Source organism: Panicum hallii, chromosome 6 (genome assembly GCF_002211085.1).
Source record: "Panicum hallii strain FIL2 chromosome 6, PHallii_v3.1, whole genome shotgun sequence".
Lineage (NCBI taxonomy): Eukaryota > Viridiplantae > Streptophyta > Magnoliopsida > Poales > Poaceae > Panicum > Panicum hallii.
The window spans coordinates 9,169,423-9,190,085 of NC_038047.1; the positions used below are offsets into that span (position 1 = coordinate 9,169,423).

General features: G+C 46.5%; 2 protein-coding genes across 2 annotated transcripts; both read left to right on the forward strand.

Moving 5' to 3' along the window:
- Positions 1 to 11,926: 11,926 nt before the first annotated feature.
- On the forward strand, positions 11,927 to 12,894 carry LOC112898120 (L10-interacting MYB domain-containing protein-like). The gene is made up of 2 exons (XM_025966512.1): positions 11,927 to 12,232; positions 12,313 to 12,894. Exons 1-2 carry the CDS (start codon positions 11,927 to 11,929, stop codon positions 12,892 to 12,894), a joined length of 888 nt encoding a protein of 295 aa, XP_025822297.1.
- A 3,999-nt stretch (positions 12,895 to 16,893) lies between these two features.
- LOC112898121 (indole-2-monooxygenase-like) lies at positions 16,894 to 18,716 on the forward strand. Its single transcript, XM_025966513.1, has 3 exons — positions 16,894 to 17,403; positions 17,488 to 17,946; positions 18,066 to 18,716. The coding sequence occupies exons 1-3, from the start codon at positions 16,894 to 16,896 to the stop codon at positions 18,714 to 18,716; spliced, it is 1,620 nt and encodes a 539-aa protein (XP_025822298.1).
- Positions 18,717 to 20,663: the final 1,947 nt, after the last annotated feature.

The following is a 20,663-nucleotide window of genomic DNA, read 5'->3' on the forward strand; positions in this document are numbered from 1 at the left end:
ATTGCAGGGAGAATGAAATTATCCAGGGTGCGAGGTACCACTCAATTGAAGAGGTGAAGGAAGCTGTTAAGTGCTGGTCTCTATCTCTTATGCGAGAGTTTAAAACAGTCGAGTGCAAATCTCGTAAGTACGATGTGGTATGTGTGAAGGAGGGCTGTTCATGGCGGGTGCATGCCTATAAGGGTAAATGGAAAGATTATTGGGAATGCTCCATTGTCACTCAGCACACTTGTCATTTGCCTGGGGTGCAGAAGACCCATCGCAACCTCACGTCGCAATACATCGCAAATGAGATGTACGGGACGATAGTAGACAACTTGTCATATGAACCAAAGTCTATTATCAGGTACATTCAGGAAAAGTACAAGTATACCATCTCGTACAGCAAGTCGTGGAGTGCAAAACAAAAGGTGTTGGAGATGAGGTTTGGTACGTTCGAGGCTGCATATGATAATGTTCCTCGAATGCTGGCCGTCCTATGTCAGAGAAATCCTGAAAGCTATTATGACCTGAAAACTCTAGACAGAGGAGAAGGTCCGCCCTACACATTACAGCGGGTCTTTTTCAGCTTGAGTCCATGCATTAACGCATTCCATCACTGCCGGCCTCTCCTGTGCATCGACGGGACCTTTCTCACAGGAAAGTATAAATTGCAAATGCTGACAGCTATTGGAGTAGATGGAAACAATCAATTGCTGCATGTTGCTTTTGCTTTTGTTGAGAGTGAGAACACGGACAGTTGCTACTGGTTCCTGGAACGGGTTAAGCTTGCAATCGTTCGGGATAGGGAAGATGTCTGCCTGATTCATGATCGTCACGCCGGCATACTGAGGGCAATACTAGATTTGCAGCAGGGGTGTGTGGAGACCGGAGAGCCGCCCAAGTGGCATGATGTTCGCAGTAGGTGGTGCATGAGACATATCGGTGCAAACTTTTTCAGGCAATTCAAGAACAAGCACCTTATGGATATGTTTAAGAGGCTATGCAAGGAAATGAATCAGCAAAAATTTAACAAGCAGTGGTAGAAACTTGATGAACTGACCGGGAAGAAAAGAGCCGAGGACGCATCAAAAAACATAACTGCACATGATGAAGCAGAGGCTTTGTGCCTTTTGCCAACAGATACTGCACGTACTCGCAGAAGGTCTGGCTCAGTGGTGAAAAACTTTTCTGAATGGATTGAGAATGAACCCAAAGAGAAGTGGGCGTTCCTTTATGATACCGATGGTGCAAGGTACGGCATAATGACCACCAACTTCGCCGAGGTTTACAATTGGATGCTGCGAGGTGTTCATGGGCTTCCACTGGTTGCAATTGTGGAATTCATCGTCCGGGGGTGTACCGATTACTTTAGGGACCGGTTCACTAAAAATCAGGTATTCATGCGAGATCCTGACAGAAATTTTGGATTCATGGTAACACAATATATGACTAAGAAGGCAGAAAGCGTCCGGTTACACCACGTACGGTAATGTGGAACACAGGAGCTCAAGTTTGAGGTATCTCCTTAAGACAGGGCGCGACATGGCATGAGACGTCAAACTGCGGTAAAGGAGTGCATTCTCAAGTTTGATGTAACTTGTTGTTGCTCATGCATGAGGCCCAAGTTGCTGCACTTACCTTGTTCTCATGTAATGGCTGCTTGTGCGGATATTCGACATACTGTCGATATATATGTTTCCCATTACTTCAGAAAGGAGACAATTACCAGCACCTGGCAGTATGAGATCTATGGGTTCCGTTTGGTTCGATCGTTCACTGAGACAGTGAATCCTGTTATATATATTCCAGACCCAAGATCATCACGGGTTCAGAGAGAGCGCCGTCAGACACGGCGTATTCGTAATGATATGGATGAGTCAGAGCTCCGTCCGAGGATACAGCGCTGCAGTGCATGTAATCAGATTGGACACACGTATAAACGTTGTCCAAATAATGATGTTGGCCCCAGTTCTGCTGAAGCTGGCCCTACAGGTCATGTTACAGATGGAAGACCTCCGGTTGCATCAAGGAGTGGGAGACGTCGCCGATCGAATGCTAGTACGTCATCAGGCATCATTTAGTTGCAATTTTATTTGAACGTTGTTTGCTCATGTGTAATATTTGCCGCGTTGAGATTGTATCACACCTAGATGTGTATTTGTAATATTTGCCGCATTGACTGAAGACAGAATATTTGGATTCTACGTTGCAAAATGTTATCGTTTAACTATCTTCGTATGAGTTTTAGATACTGTAATCTTCTTCATAAAATTGAATTAAAATTTTATATGCATACATAAGAGTATGGCGAATAAATTTTGTATTTGAAAAAAGTCTGAATTTCAAATAGCTTGTGAAACTACGAAGTATAGAAGTCTGAGTTTGAAATAGCCTGTGGGGGGACCTCCCGCCCGCTGGCCGGGCGGGTGGCCTTCCCGCCCACTGGCCGGGCGGGAGGCCTGCTTCAGGGGCCTCTTCGCGAATAAGAAAAGTTTTTTATTCGCGAAGAGGTCCCTGGAAATTTTTTTCGAACCTCCCGCCCGATGGGTGGGCGGGAGGCTCCTTTCCGCCCGTTCAGCGGGCGGGAGGCACCCATTTCTCAAAATTTTCCCAACTGGCACCACTTTTACAAATTTTAATTTTTTAATCCCCTTTTTAAAAAAACTCGTTAAAAGGCTCTCAAACGATTAGTAACATTAGACAGAAGAGTAATATATAAAGCCAGTGTCCTGACGGTGGGTTATCTGTTTAATCTTCTCAATTGGTAGCCTAGGTACTTGTTGCTTTCATTCAGTGAATTCCAGACTTCCTAGCAATTTTAGAAAGAAAAAATATGAAAACTTAAACACTATGTTTGAATGGGCTGTAACTTTCATCTTATCCATACCCTTTAACTTAGTCGTAGGTGCATATATTTTTTTTGAACAGTTAGGTGCATATATATATATATATATGTGGCCAACAGATAGCATAAAACGGATACGTGTCACTAATAATTATGACGAGGATCTTAGGATGTTAACAACGTAGAAAAGAGTGCCAAGTGAATATAGGCATATATCATGCAAGACAATGATGGTGAAAAAGTTAACGTGACAGAAAATATAAGCAGAATACACATTTGTCTCCAGTTTGCCCGTTGCCATCTGAGTTTTTATAGCACGAAATCTTTGACTATGTTTTGGAAAAAAAGATGGTCCTCATTAACCTGCTTACGTACCTTCAAATCCTACATGTGCATCCGAGTCAAAAAGGTGACATACTGGTTATCATTTGCCTTGGTTAACCTTCTGACATTTTTCATGCATTATGAATGCATTATTGCAAGCTTGCAATGGTGACATTCTTGCAATATTTTTTATGAATGTGTGGTAAAAGAGGATGTGCAGAAACTAATCGCCATCCAAAATAATAGCCCAAGGATCTATTCTATCTTTTTTTAAAAAAAATTACACACTTTCAACCATATGAAAATACTCTAAAGTAATCCTCTAATCTATATCTAAATTAGCCACCTTTACCGTTATGAAAAATAACCTAAGTGATCCCTAATCCTCATCTAAATTGGCCACACATGCCATTATAATCCCTATTTGCATTGAAACTACCGATGTCCACTATTCTTAAAAGAGTAAATTGCACTTGAGGTTTCCAAACTTATCCTGCTGTTTCACCTAGATCCCCAAACTCTCAAATCGTTTATTTTGGTCCCTAAACCATGTTAAGTGGTTCATCCAAGATCCCAAACGCGCCACGCGAGCTTCCGACACTAACGTGGCATGCCACATGGTGCCATGGTGGCAAACTGTCACAACCCAAATGTTAAAAACATGGTTAACATGTAACCAATAGTATCATGAGCATCATTAAATCATAATGAGGCATCATGCGCATATGCTTGCATGAGTTTATTCATCTTTATGCATTGTTTGAATGAATGCTAGTGAAGAAAGTTCAAATTTTGCTTTGCAACAGTGCTTCCAAATAATTTATTCAAATACTAGACTTAAAATGATGAATTTAAATATTTTTTTAGAATTTTGTGGCAACAAGTCCGAAGCATAAAATTCTTGGAATGTTGAAAAACTGTTGTTTTATTTATTTTACTGTGAGCAATCTAGAATAGATTTTTGAGTGCTTGTCATTGCATTGTGTTCTTGGTAGTTTTATCTTGCTTCTATAAATTTTTGGAGATTTTTGTAGCATGAAAAGTTCTAGTTTATGAATTTTGAAGTTGAACCATCGTTTCACCTTTTCCTCTTCACCCCGGGCCCACCCGTCAGCCCCTCACCCCCTCCTCCCGCGCCTCCCAGGGCGCCGGTTGGGCAACCGGGCCGGCGCGTGCCTGTTGGCGCGGCAGCCGAGCCATCGGCGCCTGCTCGCCTCCGGCCTCCCTTCCTCCTCCTTTTAAACCGGCCCCCTCCTTTTCCCCAAACCCTAGCAGCCACCTCCATTGCTGCCGCCACCATTGTTTTCCTCGCCGCCGGCCACCGCGATTCGCCACCTCTGGTGAGCCCCGCCCCGATTCCTTGCGCCCTTGGCTTCCTCTCCCTTCCCTCTTGTTGCTTGTGCCCTCACTCGGCCCTCCTCCTCGCCATGCAGGGCTCCTCCGCGCCGCTCTTTGTCCGCCGCCGTAGTTGCTCGTCATGCTGCCGCTCGCCGCGCTGTCCCGCCCGTCGGTGCCACCGGTGAGCCTCCCCGTCATGCCCACTCCTCCCGTGCGCACGCTCCCCTGGCCCTGCCCTGCTCGCCTCAGCCCACTCCCCTTCGCCGGTCCTTGCGCCGTGCGGCGGCGTCGCGCCACGCGCGCTGGGTGCGTGCTCGCCGCGCCCCTGTCGCGGGTTAGCCTGGGCATAAAACCCGAGCCCGAAGCCCGAAACCCGAAAAACCCGAGCCCGAACCCATTTAGCCCGAAGCCCGATACCCAATGGGCTCCCGCGGGTATTGAATCGTGAAACCCGAATTAATTTCGGGCTTGTTCGGGTAGTAGGCCGCGGTACCCGAATTACCCGAATAGCCCGAATTTATGTTGTGTTCTACTGTTCTATGCCTTTACTCTTGTTACGAACTTCTCTTAGTCTTATTTTTGTTGACTTGCAGTCTTGCATGCTCTTTAATACTCGTTTGTTTGGCTGTTGTTAACTATTAATCATGCTTTAAATATGTACAAGTAACACTGATTTCTAACCTGATATCAAATTTCGGGCCAAATCGGGCTACCCGAACCCGAACCCGAAATATTCGGATACCCGAAATTTCGGGCTTAGCTTTTGAAAACCCGATTTCGGGTAGCATTTCCGAATACCCGAATTCCCCAAAAGCCCGAAAAACCCGACCCGAAAAATTCGGGTAGCCCGAATGCCCAGGCTAAGTCGCGGGTGAAGGCTAGCGGCTGGCCTTGACTCAGCCCGGGTCCGCCTGGCCTCCTGGGCCCACCTGTTGGCGCTTAGGAGCGCCAGATCCAGGTGCCCCTAACGTTTTCCTCATATTTTTATGTATTTCCTAAATCTGTCAACTTGTAAAATTCATAGAAAATTGTGTAGATGTCCAAAAGTTGTGAAACTTGTTTTGTTGAATTCCTGTGTTGCAGACCTACTCAGCAAAAATGTTGTGTTTGTATGTTACTGTTCTGTAAAATTAGTTATACTTTTTTAAATAAAGTTAATTTCTTTAATTCTATACTGCTCTAAAAATGCCAAACTAAATTTTGTTAGACTCCTTGTGAAATGTGCTATCAAGTGGTGTTGCTTGTTCTAATGAATCTCTACTTATTGATAGATTTTTAAATTAACTTCTTGTTCTCCGCATGAAAGATTGTTTAATTCATAATTTTTGTTTGAAAAGTGATAAAATGGCAAAACATGTTATATTAGCTTTGCCAATCTGTCTAGTTCCTGTGGTAATTTTCTGAAAATTGTTTAAAGTGATTTGCATATCTTTTAAGATTAACTTGTTTAGAATAACTGAAAATTGTCATGCTCATAAATAATTCTATAAAATATATTTTGCTGCAAATCCAACTTTTATGACTTCTGATGGATGTTCTCTGCATTCTCAAATTAATTCATGATTTATGCTTGCTGTACAAATTTCTTGCTGATATTCTTACTTTAGGTTTTCTTGCTTAAGTGCTAGTGATGCTTGGTTGTTTTTGTTAGTAGCTCGTGTTTGTGTAACATTGCATGTTGTTTATTCATTCTTCATCTCATATCCTCTCATGCATGAATCATGGTATCATGCTAATGCATACACTCATTCATGCATTATAACGACCAAGTCGCCGGAGAATGAAACCGTCGAGTCCGTCGAGGTTGTCGAACCCAAACCCGGTGTCAAGTGGTTGAGCCGGAAGAAGACCAAGGCAAGCAGCTAAGCATTATATCCTGCCCCCTCTAAATTGATTTAGTTTTAGTTATCTCAATTGGGTAATTATGGGTTATGTATTATATTTATTTATCGCATTGTTATACCTACTTTTATGCATTACCTTCCTTGAGTTGTTTATCCATGTCCTTATCACATGTTAGTTGGTTAACTAACTAATTTTACTAGTTGCTTAGCCATGTTTATATTTATTTTATAACTTGAAAGGAAAGATTGGAATAGGATCACACTACACTCACTTGGTTATTCTTGATCGCACTTGTTCGGTTATGGTTTTGTTGGAAAGATGTTACCGTGGTTTGGACGGAATGGTAGGGCCTAGAGAAAAGAGTCTTGGAGGTATAGTCTGCTCGAAAACCGTCCATGTGTGATGTTGGTTTTGAACAACTTATCATGCTACCACATATCCAGTCATGATAAGGATGAGCCCATTACCTCCTTTGTCTTAGTCATTGAGGCTCAGTCCTAGACGCATGGCCACTGGGCTATGTAGAAAGGTTTAGAGGTATCCTCGGTGGACCTAGGTGACTCTCCGCGTAAGCTAGGCGTACCTTAATAGCCGAGGCTTGTTGGGAACGGTTGACGCAAGTACCCCCTCATCCAACTTGGCCGGTTGGGTGAGCCGTATGGTCCTTGCGTCGTGTGGGTAAAGAAGTACATCCTTACAAGGTTAAATAATCAATTTGAATTGCCACACTCTTAGTCATGAGCAAGCTCAATATCCCATGAATTCTTCGTAGAAAGCACTTTTATGATCAAAGTACTCGTTCTTCTTTTAATCAACTAAAACTAGTGTGGTGGTTTGGGCAAGATAATTAATTTGCTAGGAACTAGTTGTTGGATTAGAGAGCTCATGCTTATGCAATAATTACTTAACCATAAAGCCTCATCCTTGTTGAACCCCCTTTGCATAATCCTTGTTTATTTATTTGCGTGAGTCTTGCGAGTACCTTTGTACTCATGTTACTTTCTAACCTAAGTTGCCGGTAAACCAGAGCTTGTGTTTTGGCCACTTCTATCCCGTCGATTCCGGTGCCGGAGTGGAGTGAGTTGTTGTGATGGCATCGTTGAGCAAAGATGTCGTTTTCTTATCACGCTTTAGTTATTTTATCCACTGCGTTGCTAGACGTGTGAGAACATAACGGAAACATCAAACTTAAATTTATATCTCTTCTAATGTCATTCGTGAGCCCAATGCTTATATTTGGAGTTGGAACTTTTTAGTTTCATATTTGAGCTACCCTTGTTATGAACTTGTAAACCTTAATGTTGAATCTTACGTTATGTGAAAATTGCTCTCTATAGTTCATACGGTGATGTATGAATTGTATTATGCTACATATGCTTAATCCGCAAGCACGTATCGAGATTACCGGATTTGCTTTTATTTTAGGTGATTATATAAGTGCCTCTAAATATGGATTAGCATATAGCGTATCAAGAAATAGACATGTGCCAGTTCTCATCTTGATGGATTGATCGATGATTTCACCTGAATCGAGTGCAAATTGGGCGGTTCTCACGTAAACATTTATAAAAGCCCCCTAGAATCTCTCTTCTCTCATTTCTCTTATCTTCTTCCTTCATGAGCAGCTCCATCGAGCAGGGGATGGAATCAAGCAAAGCGGCTCCATCAAGCTCAAATTAAGCGGCAAAATCGTCGGTCCTGAGCACCAAATCAAAGCTCCAAGCCGCTGAATGGAAGCCCCGAGGTGGCCTGCCGCTCGTTGCCAGCCTCTGCCTGCCCGCCGCGGCAAGATGCAGCTTGATGCTGCTGCGCGATGCAGCCCCGCCCGCCGGCTGAACCACGCCCGTGGCCCGTTGTCTCGCCGCCGTCTTCGCTTGCCGCCGCCGCGCGACGTGGCGGCCGTGGCGGAGCTGCGCCTCGAGGTCCCGCTCGGACATCGCGCGGGCCTAGGCGGCAGTCCTGCGGGCGAGGAGCCGAGGACGCGCCACCGGTCGCTGGCTCCTGCTCACGGGCGAGATATCAGCGTCGTTGGGCAAGCTCGCGGCGCTTCAGGTGCGGGGAACCAGCGCGGCGGAGCTGCGGGCACGGTGCGGCGGCGGCCTGTACGACCGGCACGGGGGCCGCGGGCAAGGCGCGGCGGCGGCGAGCACGACCGGCGTGGGTAAGGCACGGCGGCAGCCTGCGCAGCGGCGGCGCCCCTCGGTGTTTGCTCGCCTCCGCTTCTGCCCCCGCTGGCCCGAGGACCGAGGCTGCCGGCCGACCCTGGCGGCGGGTGGAGGACCAAGGGGAAGGGAAAGAGCACGGGCAGCGGAGGGAGCTCGGCTCGGCCCGAGCTAGCGGAGAGAGATTGGAGAGCTAGAGAGAGAAGCAAATAAGACTATGCCGGGGAATTTTTATAAATATTTGCCAACGTGCTATCACATGTTATGTTGGTGTCGGAAGTTTGCATGACCATTTAACACAGTTTTAACATAATTTAGAGATCTAAATGGCCGATTTGAGAGTTTGAGAATCTAGATAAAACTGTGGGACAAATTTAAGAATTTGGAGTGCAATTTACTCTTCTTTAAAAAAATAATCTAGAGCAGTTCCACCTAAAAGAAAATGAATCTAAAGTAACTCCAAAATATGATCTAAATTACTCACGTCCATTATCAATAAAAATAACCTAAATTAACTAATAAATTATATGTAAATTATGTACATCTATCATTATAAAAAGTATATCCCAAAATACTTTTATGCAATATGGAAAACTATCCCAAGGTACAAATGCACATTGCGTGTTACGATTTACATCTTGTATACGCTTGTGCACAAAATTCGATGTTAAACATTTCTCAAGCTAATGTTTCGACTAATAAACAAATGTCGAATACTAATATAAGTGCAATGCAAAAAAGAAAACTATGATTGTCGATTGAGAAACATTGAGAGCAAATGACAGCTAATGCCAATCACAACTAGGAAAAAATAAGAAAGTATCTATATTATATGGTATTAGAATAAGAACAAACTAGAGAAAGCAAAGATAACAATTTTGATTTTTTTATTTAGTAAAATTTATTTTGAAAATTGTAGCCCGTCCTGCACGGATTGATGGAATCAGGGTTCTAAATTGCAAAATTAGAGCTTGCACTTAACATAGTCCTAAAAAACATACTATTTTTCCCTCTAGTAGTGCCATGAACCATAGTAAAAAGCAGTCCCTTGTTCGAAGAGACATGGCACAAATATTGATGATGCTTGATCCTTGGCTAATAATCTAATATAAACCTGTCTGTATGGTTTGATGTTTAAAAGGAAATCGGGCATTGATTTGGCTAATCAGGCATCTAAACCTGTCAGAGTGATTCGGCTCATCTTGATGAAGGGCTGCAAAAGTTTGACAGAAATCTTCAACAATTTCGGCTGGAATTTTAGAAACAGAATCAAGAACTAGTCTTTAGGGCCAGTTTGGCACGGCTCCCCGCTCCCGATTCTCACTGAGAATCCAAGGATCTGTGCCAAACAACGTTTCTTGGGGAGCGATTCTTCCTGGGAGCGAGAGAACCGATCGCTGTTTTCACGTTGAACCCAGGGATCGGATAGAACCCGCTCCCCCGCGCTCTGAAATCGCTTCTCAACCAACGACACTACGGACCTCGCCATCAACTTGCAGACTATTTACCCGCAATTGCCACTGAACAAAACCAGGCCGCCCTTCTCCCCCGTCCGATCCCCCTTCTCCCCCCGTGAGTCGCCCGCACACGCTCAGCAGTTGTCCGCCGCCCTCCTACTCCGTCCACCCCCTCCTCTCCCTGAACTCCGGCCGCCTCCCCAGATCCAGCCGCCGGTGGGCACCTCCACTCCGGCCCCCTTCTGCTCCGCACAGGAACGCCCGAACCAATGGTGGCTCGCTAGGTTTGGTGGCCGCCCTCCTGTACACCGGCCGCCGCCCTAGATCCGGCCCGCGCGTGCGCGGGGGGGGGGGGGGGAGCAGGGCCAGCGCCGGCCCGCGCGCCGGGGGGGGGGAGAGCAGGGGGAGCGGCTGCGCGCGGGGGGGGGGGTGGGAGCAGGGGCTGCGCCGGCGCGCGGGGGAGGGGGAGAGCGGGGGGGGAGGGGCGGCTGCGCGCGTGAGGGGGGGAGAGCAGGCCAGCGCCGGCGCGCGCGGGGGGGGGGGGGGAGCAGGGCCGCGCGGGGGGGGAGCCGGGGGAGCGCCGCCGCGCGGGGGGGGGGGAGCAGGGGAGCGCCGCCGCGCGGGGGGGGGAGCAGGGGAGAGGGGCCGCGCGTGGGGGGGGGAGCAGGGGCCGCGCAGGGTGGGGGGGAGGGGGGAGCAGGGGAGCGCCGCCGCGTGGGGGGTGGGGGGAAGGGGAGCGCCGCCGCGCGGGGTGGGGGGAGCAGGGGAGAGGGGCCGCGCGTGGGGGGGGAGCAGGGAGAGGGCCGCGCGTGGGGGGAGCAGGGGCCGCGCGGGGGGGGGGGGAGCCGGGGGAGCGTCGCCGCGCGGGGGTGGGGTAGCAGGGGCCGCGTCGGCGCGCGGGGGAGGGGAGAGCGGGGGGCGGCTGCGCGCGCATGGGGGGGGAGCCGGGGGAGCGCCGCCGCGCGGGGGGGGGGAGCAGGGGAGCGCCGCTGCGCGGGGGGAGGGGGGGGAGCAGGGGAGAGGGGCCGCGCGTGGGGGGAGCAGGGGCCGCGCGGGTGGGGGGGAGCAGGGGAGCGCCGCCGCGCGGGGGTGGGGGGAAGGGGAGCGCCGCCGCGCGGGGTGGGGGGAGCAGGGGAGAGGGCGCGCGTGGGGGGGAGCAGGGGAGAGGGCCGCGCGTGGGGGGGAGCAGGGGGAGCAGGGGCCGCGGGGGGGGGAGCAGGGAGCGCCGCCGCGGGGGGGGAGCAGGGGAGAGGGGCCGCGCGTGGGGGGGGAGCAGGGGAGAGGGGCCGCGCGTGGGGGGGGGGAGCAGGGGCCGCGCGGGGGGGGGGGGAGCAGGGAGCGCCGCCGCGCGGGTGGGGGAGCAGGGGAGAGGGCCGCGCGTGGGGGGAGGGAGCAGGGGCCGCGCGGGGGGGGGGGGGGAGCAGGGGAGCGCCGCCGCGCGTTGGGGGGGGAGGGGAGCAGGCCAGCGCCGGCGCGCGTTGGGGGGGGGAGCAGGGCAGGCCAGCGCCGGCGCGCGTGGATGATCAGGGGGCGGCGGCCTTCTTTTGCAGGGAGGGAGGATCCTGGACTCCCTGTGCACCCTTCTCCTCTCACACGACGGCCTTCTGCTTTTGCAGGGTAAGGTTTCACCGGCGCTTTTGCAGGGTAAGGTTTCACCGGCGGCTTCACCAGCCCTTCTGTTGCAGTTTCTCGTCTGGTTCGGTCTCTACTTCTCCGGCCTAAGGTACAGACCGCTCAACCTGATGCTCGTGGTATTTTTTTTTTACAGACTGCTACATTCTTTGTACAGACAAGTGCATTTGTTTGATCACATAAGCAAGTATTGTGTAATTGTGTGCTACATATTCCTGTGGTTAATATGTTGGTACAGACAGTTGATTTTTCACATGTCCTACTATTGTGCCACTTCTTTGTTACAATTGTATTCGTTTAATATGTCGGTACTCGCCATTAACTATTTTCTGTACAACGAGATGGCTGAAAACGCTGATTGGAATGAGGAGAATACTAGACTTCTATGTGAGTTGTTTGCTGAACAAGTGAGAGCACACAATCGCAGCGGCACTCATCTTAACAGGACTGGGTACAAAAATGTTATGGAAAAGTTTAAGGAGAAAACTGAATTGGATTATAGCAAGCTGCAATTTAAGAACAAATGGGATAAGATGCGGAAAGAGTATGGTAACTGGAAAAGATTGTCCAGGGAAACTGGGTTAGGATGGGACCCTGTGAAGAAGACATATACTGCACCTGACTCATGGTGGAAGAAGGAAAATAAGGTACCAATAATTATGATTGATATCTTTTGATAGTCTTGAAATCTTGCAAATATGTATGTAATTATTCTCTTTGTTTGCAGGTATACAAAGGAATTGCCAAGTTCAAGGATGGTCCTCTTCAGCATGAAGATTTAAAGACCATTATGTTTGAAGACATTCGGAACACGGGAGATGATCATTGGTCTCCTTCAAGTGGTGCTGCACCTAACACTCAAGACACCGAACCTGACGATGACAAAGATGAAGATTACGAGGCTAACGAAGCCAGTGATGATTGCCATGAGATCTCCCCTGAACCTTCGAAAGGAAAGCGGCCTGCACCTACTAGCCGAAAGGATAAGGGTAAAAAACCAAAAACTTCAGGAGGACATTGGGTGCAGGATCAACTGACCAAGCTTGTTTCCATGAGCGAGAGGAGTACTGCCTCATGTGAGTCTTTGGCAAGGAGGGAGGATACTTCTGGGTGTTCAATCAAGGATGTCATGGTTTTGGTTAGAGAGTGTGGTGCTGTTCCAGGAAGCAAAGAACACTTCATAGCTTCTCAAGTCTTCATCAAGCAAGCTGAGAGGGAGATGTTTATGACTTTGGAGACGCCGGAAGAACGGTTTCAGTGGCTTACAATGAAGCATAATTGGCTCACAAGGAATGATTCGACCATGTAGTGTCAGAACAGACATGTGGCGTGTTCATTGTATCATTTTTCATGAGTTTGTTACATTTTTCCCTGCTGCGTGCAAGCTGTCATTTTTTCCCCTAGTAGAACCTTTACCATGGTATTGTGCTGTAACAATTTTTCATGAACCTATCATAATTTTCCTGCTGTCTTGTAATATTTTTTCTATGAGATGCATGACATGGTTCGTGCTGTATGGAATGTATGACATCTTATATGGTGCTACAATTACATGATAATGCTTCTTGTTCTCATAATTGTTATGTGTGTATCGACAGATGTCTTCTTCTGATAGTGGGATGGACTCAAGTGACTCAGAAGTGGATGATCTGGAAGTCATGTGGCTGATCATGGACAACCAAAATGGTATTCATGCTGCTGCATCTCTCTTATCATGGTATTATGCATCTCATGTTGACAAGAATGATCCAAGGACTACAAATTTTTCTGGTATGGCTTGGGTCATGGAAACACTCAGCAATCCTAAAGAATGTTATGACATGTTCAGGATGCCCCCATGGCTATTCTACAAATTGCATGATGAGTTGGTTAGTGATTTTGGCCTACAATCCTCTAGTCATATGAACTCCATAGAATGTCTTGGGTTGTTTCTTGTGGTTTGTGGTCATAGTTGGTCAAACTCTGCTATCCAAAAAGATTTCAAGCACTCTAGTGAGACAATTAGTCGCAAATTCACTGATGTTTTGCATTGCATGGTGGCAATGTCCAAAAGATATATACAACCAAAGGATCCTAATTTCCGTACAGTGCATAGTAGAATTACCAACGATCCAAGAATGTGGCCACACTTCAAAGATTGCATAGGAGCAATTGATGGCACTCATATATCTGCAACCCCACGGAAAAGGGACCTCATTAGATATATTGGAAGGTCTGGAAAACCTACTCAAAATGTAATGGGAGTTGTTGATTTTGACATGCGTTTCACATATGCCTCTATTGGTCAACCTGGTTCTATGCATGATACTACTGTACTGTACCATGCACTTGAAAGTGATGAAGATACCTTTCCACATCCTCCTTTAGGTACACTTTAATTATATCTTGAGTTCTATTTTCTGTTATTTCTGAATATTGTTTTCACCAAACTTCATATTTGTTCTCATATGACACAGGAAAATATTATGTTGTTGATGCTGGTTACCCAAATAGAGATGGCTATTTAGCTCCTTACAAAGGTCAGAGATACCATGTTCCAGAATGGAGGAATAGCGCAGCACCTAATGGTGAGCAAGAGAGGTTTAATTACTTGCACTCAAGTCTTCGCAATGTAGTAGAGCGCACATTTGGTGTATGGAAGATGAAATGGAGGATTCTTCTTAAGATGCCGACATATCCAGTTGATAAGCAAATGATGATTGCTGCTGCCACAATGTGCCTTCATAACTACATCCGCGAGAATTATGCTCTTGATGAGGATTTTCAAAAATATGATCGAGACCCTGACTATGTTCCTACAATTCCAACCCGATACAGAAGACATGTTCCTCATAATGCGTCCGACACATCCACCACAGCTTCTAGTAGTAGGAACATGAATAGGTTTCGTGATGACCTAGCTAGAGCAATTTGGGAGGCAAGGTGATTGCTTTACAAGTATGATGTATTTTGGTTGACTCTAGGTCTTTATTTCGGTTCACTGTAGGCCCTTAATTGTATTTTGTTGGACGAAGGTCTTTAATTGTATTTGGGTTGACTCTAGACCCTTAATTGTATTTTGTTTGACTCTAGACCTTTATGTTGTTTGACTCTAGACCTTAATTGAATTTTAGATGCCTTTTAAATACTCATGTAATATTTATATATATTATTCCAGATTTATACAACCACAATTTATAAAAGAATAGGTAGCGAAGGGTATTATAGGTAATCAACGCATAAGAATCAGTTTTGCAGCCAAACGATTTTACAAACTGATTCTGATTCTCGAGCAGGATCAGAAGAATCAGCTCCCATGGAGAATCAGGGAGCAGATCAGGAGAATCAGGGAGCGGAGCTCTACCAAACTCCCCCTTAGACTGTGTTGTCTCTAATCTTTGGTTTTTGGTCTTGTTTTCTCTTTGTCCAGAACTTTTAGCGTGTAAGACGTTTTCAGTCTCAGAACTGCCTGTTTTATAATCAAAGGCTGCAAGCAATCACCCTGTGATAGCTGAGGCCGGAACTCTCCTTAATTAAAAAAAATCTAAACCTGTCTCTCTCACAACACATGCACACAGAGACCCGCTTCCCAATTCGGTCAGCACTCAGAATTGCGGTGACACACCAGGCGTCAAGGCGCTTGCAGATAAACACAGCAGAGCTCGGCACCAGCCGAATTGCTCTCTCTCTCTCTCTCTCTCTCTCTCTGATGACGGTGCGCCTGCAGAATTTCCGTGTTCGGTGGAGCTCGTCTGTTTTTGCTCTTTTCTCATCCAATAACTCCGTTCTGCAGCGGCTTCCGGCGAGAACTGCGACCGCTGCCGTGGCCGTGCTTTGCGCAGAGCTCCACGTACAAAAACATCTTCTTCTTCAGTCATTATGATCTGACTCTGTGGGCGGCCGAAGCGCAAGCGCATCAGCATCGGTAGACTGGTACAGATCTTCCACGACTCATGATATGTCATGGATAACGTTGCGAAGGGATTGCCTTACACGTGGTAAGTCACATTTTGAACATTTGCGCTCTGTCAATTGTCTCTTATTCGTGCCTGTGTAACCAGCTGTATGACTATTTATGCTACGTGTAATTTACGCATACTCATTCTTATAAATAAATACGCAAGTATATATACTCCATGATTATGAAGTATTTTCGAGAGACCAAACATGCAGATTTTGAGAGTGGTGAAGTCATCCCTGCAGATTTTAAGAGTGATGAAATTATCGTAGGTGTCAAAGTTTGATTTAGACCTTGTTGGATCACCCTATTGCAAGTGCTAAAGTTTATTCCGCTTTAGCATTAGCCCATCCAATCAGCACTGCTAATGGGTGGGCTGAACTTTAGCTAAACTTGAAAATATAGGTAAAACATTAGATAGGAGGAATGAGCTAAGAAGTGCTAATGCCCACCAGCGGATCATGAAAAAAATGAAAATACCTCCACCAACCCTTACCCTCCACCCACCAGTAGAGCATGGTTGCACAGCAAATTCATCACGGCACAGCCTAGCAGCACTGGAAGAAAAAACGGAGCAGCGCAGGAGTAAAGCAGAGCAAAAGATCAGCAGCAGTGGCGCAGCACTAGAGCAGAGCAGCGCGGCAGTACAACTGGATATGGCTGTTCCCCCCATTAACTATAAGCTCCAAACTGAACATTGCTAAAGTTTAGACTAAATTTTTAGCTAACATTAGCAGCTCCAAACAGAACCTTACTTTTGAGAGCCATATAATAGGTTTTATTCACTGGTCTCCTAAGATGGTTCTGATCCATACTCGACCTGGTGATGGGATATTTATGTATATGTGTATTTTTCTAATTAAAAAGACAATGCACTTGTACCCACACAATCGCGAGTCGGCCTTCATCGCAAGCTTACAACTAAACCACTATTAAAAGCAATTATATGAGCATAATTTATATGCACCAGGATTTGAGTCCTGGTGGGGAAGTAGTCCCTCTGCAGTACTTCAAGAGGGACTCTCCCTCACTTGGGCCTACACATCAACGGTGAGTTCCCCTGCGGTAGTGCAGAGGAGACTTATCCCCTAGTGGATAGAGCTATACCCTCGTATCTTGATCACCATTTGAAACTTATTTAATCTAGTTTTTTATGAAAATGAAGAGTAGTAATCACCTCAATCATTCATGCTACCCTGTCCAATGAAAAGAACGATTAGTGTGCTGTGAGCAGCCAAGATTGTATGGGGGCATGCAAATATGAAAGCACCCACGCAACTATATATATGGCAGGCAAAGGTACCTTTTGTACCAGAAAACACCACAATCTTTACACCAGAACAAGCTCGTACGAGGATCTGTCTCGGAACCATGGATCACGTGAATTTAGCATACCAAGTCCTGCAAGCGACCACACCTCTAGCACAACTCCTCCTCGTCCCTCTCCTCCTGCTGCTGGGGCACTCCATCTCCCGAAGCCGCCATGGCAGCAAGCAGCAGCAGCCGAAGCGTCGCCTTCCCCCTTCTCCTCCGGGCCTGCCCATCATCGGCCACCTGCACCACGTCGGCAACCGCCCACACGTCTCCCTCCGCGGCCTCGACGCGAAGCACGGCGGCGGCGGCCTCATGTTCCTCCGCCTCGGCACCGTCCCGAGCCTGATCGTGTCGTCCCCGCGCGCGGCGCAGCTGGTCCTGCGGATGCACGACCACGCCATCGCCTCGCGGCCGGCGTCCAAGGTCGCCGACGCCCTGTTCTACGGGTCGACGGACATCGGCTTCTCCCCCTACGGCGAGCACTGGCGCCAGCTCAGGAGGCTCGTCACCACACACCTCTTCTCCGTCAAGAAGGTGAACTCCTACCGGGACGCCCGACAAGACGAGGTAGCATGCTACCTATCAACGTGACACCTTTGCAGTGTGTGTACTCTTACCACACGCATCTATCTGTTCATGCGTGAAAAACAGGTGCGCCTGGTCATGGAGAAGATCCGGGAGACGGCGGTTGCGGGCAAGGCGGTGGACATCAGTGAGACGATGAACACGTTCGCAAACGACATCGTGTGCCGAGCCGTGTCGGGCAAGTTCTTCAGGGAGGAAGGCCGGAACAAGCTCTTCCGGGAGATGATCGAGACGAACATTCGTCTGATTGATGGGTTCAACCTGGAAGAGTACTTCCCAGGGCTTTCAAACGCATTAGGTTCGATCACCGGCTGGTTTTCGAGCAACAAGGCCGACGAGTCACGCAAAAGATGGGACGGGTTGCTTGAAACGATAATAACCGACCACGAGGGACGAAGAAGAAGCTCTGAGCATGGCCGTGTTGGTGGTGGTGTTGAGCAAGAAGACAGTGACTTCATCGACGTGTTGCTCTCGGTTCAGAAGGAGTACGGCATCACCAGAGACCACATCAAGGCCATCTTGATTGTAACATACTTATTTTCATTAATTAATACTATTACTCTACAGTATATGATCATTAGAGAAAAAGGAACCTGGTAGATCTAGTTATTTCATCTAACCTAATAAATAACGTACATCTCCAGGACATGTTTAGTGCGGGCACGGACACGTCATCGTTGGTTCTAGAGCTCGCCATGGCGGAGCTCATGCGCAACCCTCAGCTCATGACCAGGCTACAAGCCGAGGTGCGGGTGAACACACCGAAAGGACAAGAAATGGTGGCGCAAGACGACATAGCTAGCATGACATATCTGAGAGCCGTTGTGAAAGAGACGCTAAGGCTGCACCCACCAGCGCCGCTGCTTCTCCCTCACCTCTCAATGGTGGACTGCGAGGTCGATGGCTACACGATCCCCTGTGGGACGCGAGTCATCATCAACGAATGGGCTATTGGTAGAGATCCTGAGTCCTGGGAGAAGCCGGAGGAGTTCATGCCTGAGAGGTTCACAGAAGGTGGCAGCGCTGCGGCCGTCGACTTCAGAGGCAACGATTTTCAGTTTGTGCCGTTCGGGGCTGGCCGGAGGATCTGCCCTGGCCTCAACTTTGGCATGGCTACTGTTGAGATCATGCTGGCAAACCTTGCGTACTGTTTTGACTGGGAGCTGCCGGCTGGCATGGAGAAGGAGGACATAGATTTGACGGAGGTGTTTGGTTTGACTGTCCATCCAAAGCAGAAGCTCATCCTGGTGCCGAAACTACACGCTATTGGTGTTCATGCCCTGCAAGTCGAATGATCCTTTTTATTAGGTCTCGTTTGGAAACACAATAATGATCCCTTCGATCCATACGTACTGGGAGGGATAGAAGGAAAATTAGTTTATTTTCGACTCTAATCCATATATATTGAGAGGGAATCAGGGAATGAATCCATCTAAATAAGACTTTGTGTGGATGTGCATCTACCGCACATACAGAAGTCTTTACGCTCTTCTGTATAGTAGCTGTATGTACAACAATACTTTACTAGTTGCAAGTACTATAGCACGAAGGATGCATGTCCATTCACCATATATACGCATGTTGCATTTTGTACATTAAAGTTCTGAGCACAATATATGCAGTATATATAGTATTATGAATCCTGATGTGATAACACAATCAGTAGTGTGAAACTTAGGGGTCGAGTTCTTCTCGGCCATTGTGGCGGAGGGTTAAACGGGATGGAAGTCAGGTTTTAGGTTTCGAATGCGTACATTGTACGTTGCAGGCATTACTGGAAAATGCATGATTAGTACTGGATGGGAAAATGCTTGATTACGCTACCGTAAAAAGAATTTGTATGGACACCTTTTTTTAGAGGCAGTCCAAAATATAACCCGCTCCTACAAATGGAGCGGGGTTACTGTAGATATCCACACATCCCTGAAAAATGAATTTTTAGAGGCGGGTGATGGCGTCACCCATCCCTGGAAATGATCACCATTTTTAGAGGCGGGTGACGCCATCATCCGCCCTCTAAAAATGCATTTCCAGGGGCGGGTGATAGCATAACCCGCCCTTACAAATATAGTTTCACGTAAAAAGATTCATAACTTTTTCATATGATTTAGAATGAAGTTAAACTTTATATCAAAATTGTAGAGATTGACGAGACCTACAATTTTGTCGTTGATAACTTTTTCATTTAAGGTCATTTATTAGTTCAAAAAAATTATTATAAATTGTCTAATAGCTATGATTACATAGTATCTCATATAACTCAAATCATACTTTAAAATTTCCAGAATATTAACCTTTATATACATTGAAATATACTTAGCATATTTTTTATCTATAGTTCAAAATAATCATAGTGTAGAAGTTTCACTTTTTTAAATTTGTTTTGCTATATGTAAAGCTTTAAATGAATTTTCGGAATAAAATAGGAAACCGAAACGATCTATAGGGGCGGGTGATGGTGTCACCCGCCCCTACAAATTATTTTCAGAGTTAATATAAAAGAATAGCATACCATATAAAGTTACAAGTAACTATGTAGTATGGTGGAGAGGAAGGTACGCGTGAGGCTTGAGGTATGCGTTTCGAACCACGGATGATGCAAGTATACATATTTTGTTAAAAAATTATACCTTGATAGTAAGGGGCTTGTGGTGGTGGCTGGTTGGCCGTAATATTTTTTTTTATTTTTTGCTATTTTTAATTTTTTTCATTTTCTAGAAATTGATTTGTAGGGGCGGGTCATAAAAATCAATTTCTAGAGGTGGGTCACGCCGTGAACCGTCTCTAGAAATTATTTTCAAGAGCGGACGCATTATCCGTCCCTAGAAATAACATTTGTAGCACCAGCTACTACTAAAGGGATCGCCATGCTGACGCTCAATGGGGGCCTCTTTAGTACCAGGTTTTTTCATTTTGTTTCCGATTTTACTTTTTTTATTACTATTGATTTGCTACATGTACCCAAGCTAGTAATCTACTATGCATTGATTAGTTGCGATTGAGTTAAAATTTTATAAAATTAAATAGCATGTCACGATCCATCACATAATTAAGTATAAATACAACATACAAATATACTAGTACTTATAATTATATTAATATTTACAAATATACAAATATATACCATGTCATGATCCATCGCTTAATAGTGTTTTGTTTACATCTCACGATAACGGCATTGGCAGTGTTTTATTAAATTGTCCATTAAAGAAAAACTCTCCTTTGGAACTTACGACCTTGTT

Bases quoted from the DNA above. Each gene is read 5' to 3' on its own strand.
- LOC112898121 (XM_025966513.1), top strand. From the start codon at position 16,894: ATGGATCACGTGAATTTAGCATACCAAGTCCTGCAAGCGACCACACCT. The intron at 17,404-17,487 runs GTAGCATGCTAC...CGTGAAAAACAG, and splicing joins GGGACGCCCGACAAGACGAG to GTGCGCCTGGTCATGGAGAA. The intron at 17,947-18,065 runs GTAACATACTTA...GTACATCTCCAG, and splicing joins ACATCAAGGCCATCTTGATT to GACATGTTTAGTGCGGGCAC.
- LOC112898120 (XM_025966512.1), top strand. From the start codon at position 11,927: ATGGCTGAAAACGCTGATTGGAATGAGGAGAATACTAGACTTCTATGT. The intron at 12,233-12,312 runs GTACCAATAATT...CTTTGTTTGCAG, and splicing joins GGTGGAAGAAGGAAAATAAG to GTATACAAAGGAATTGCCAA.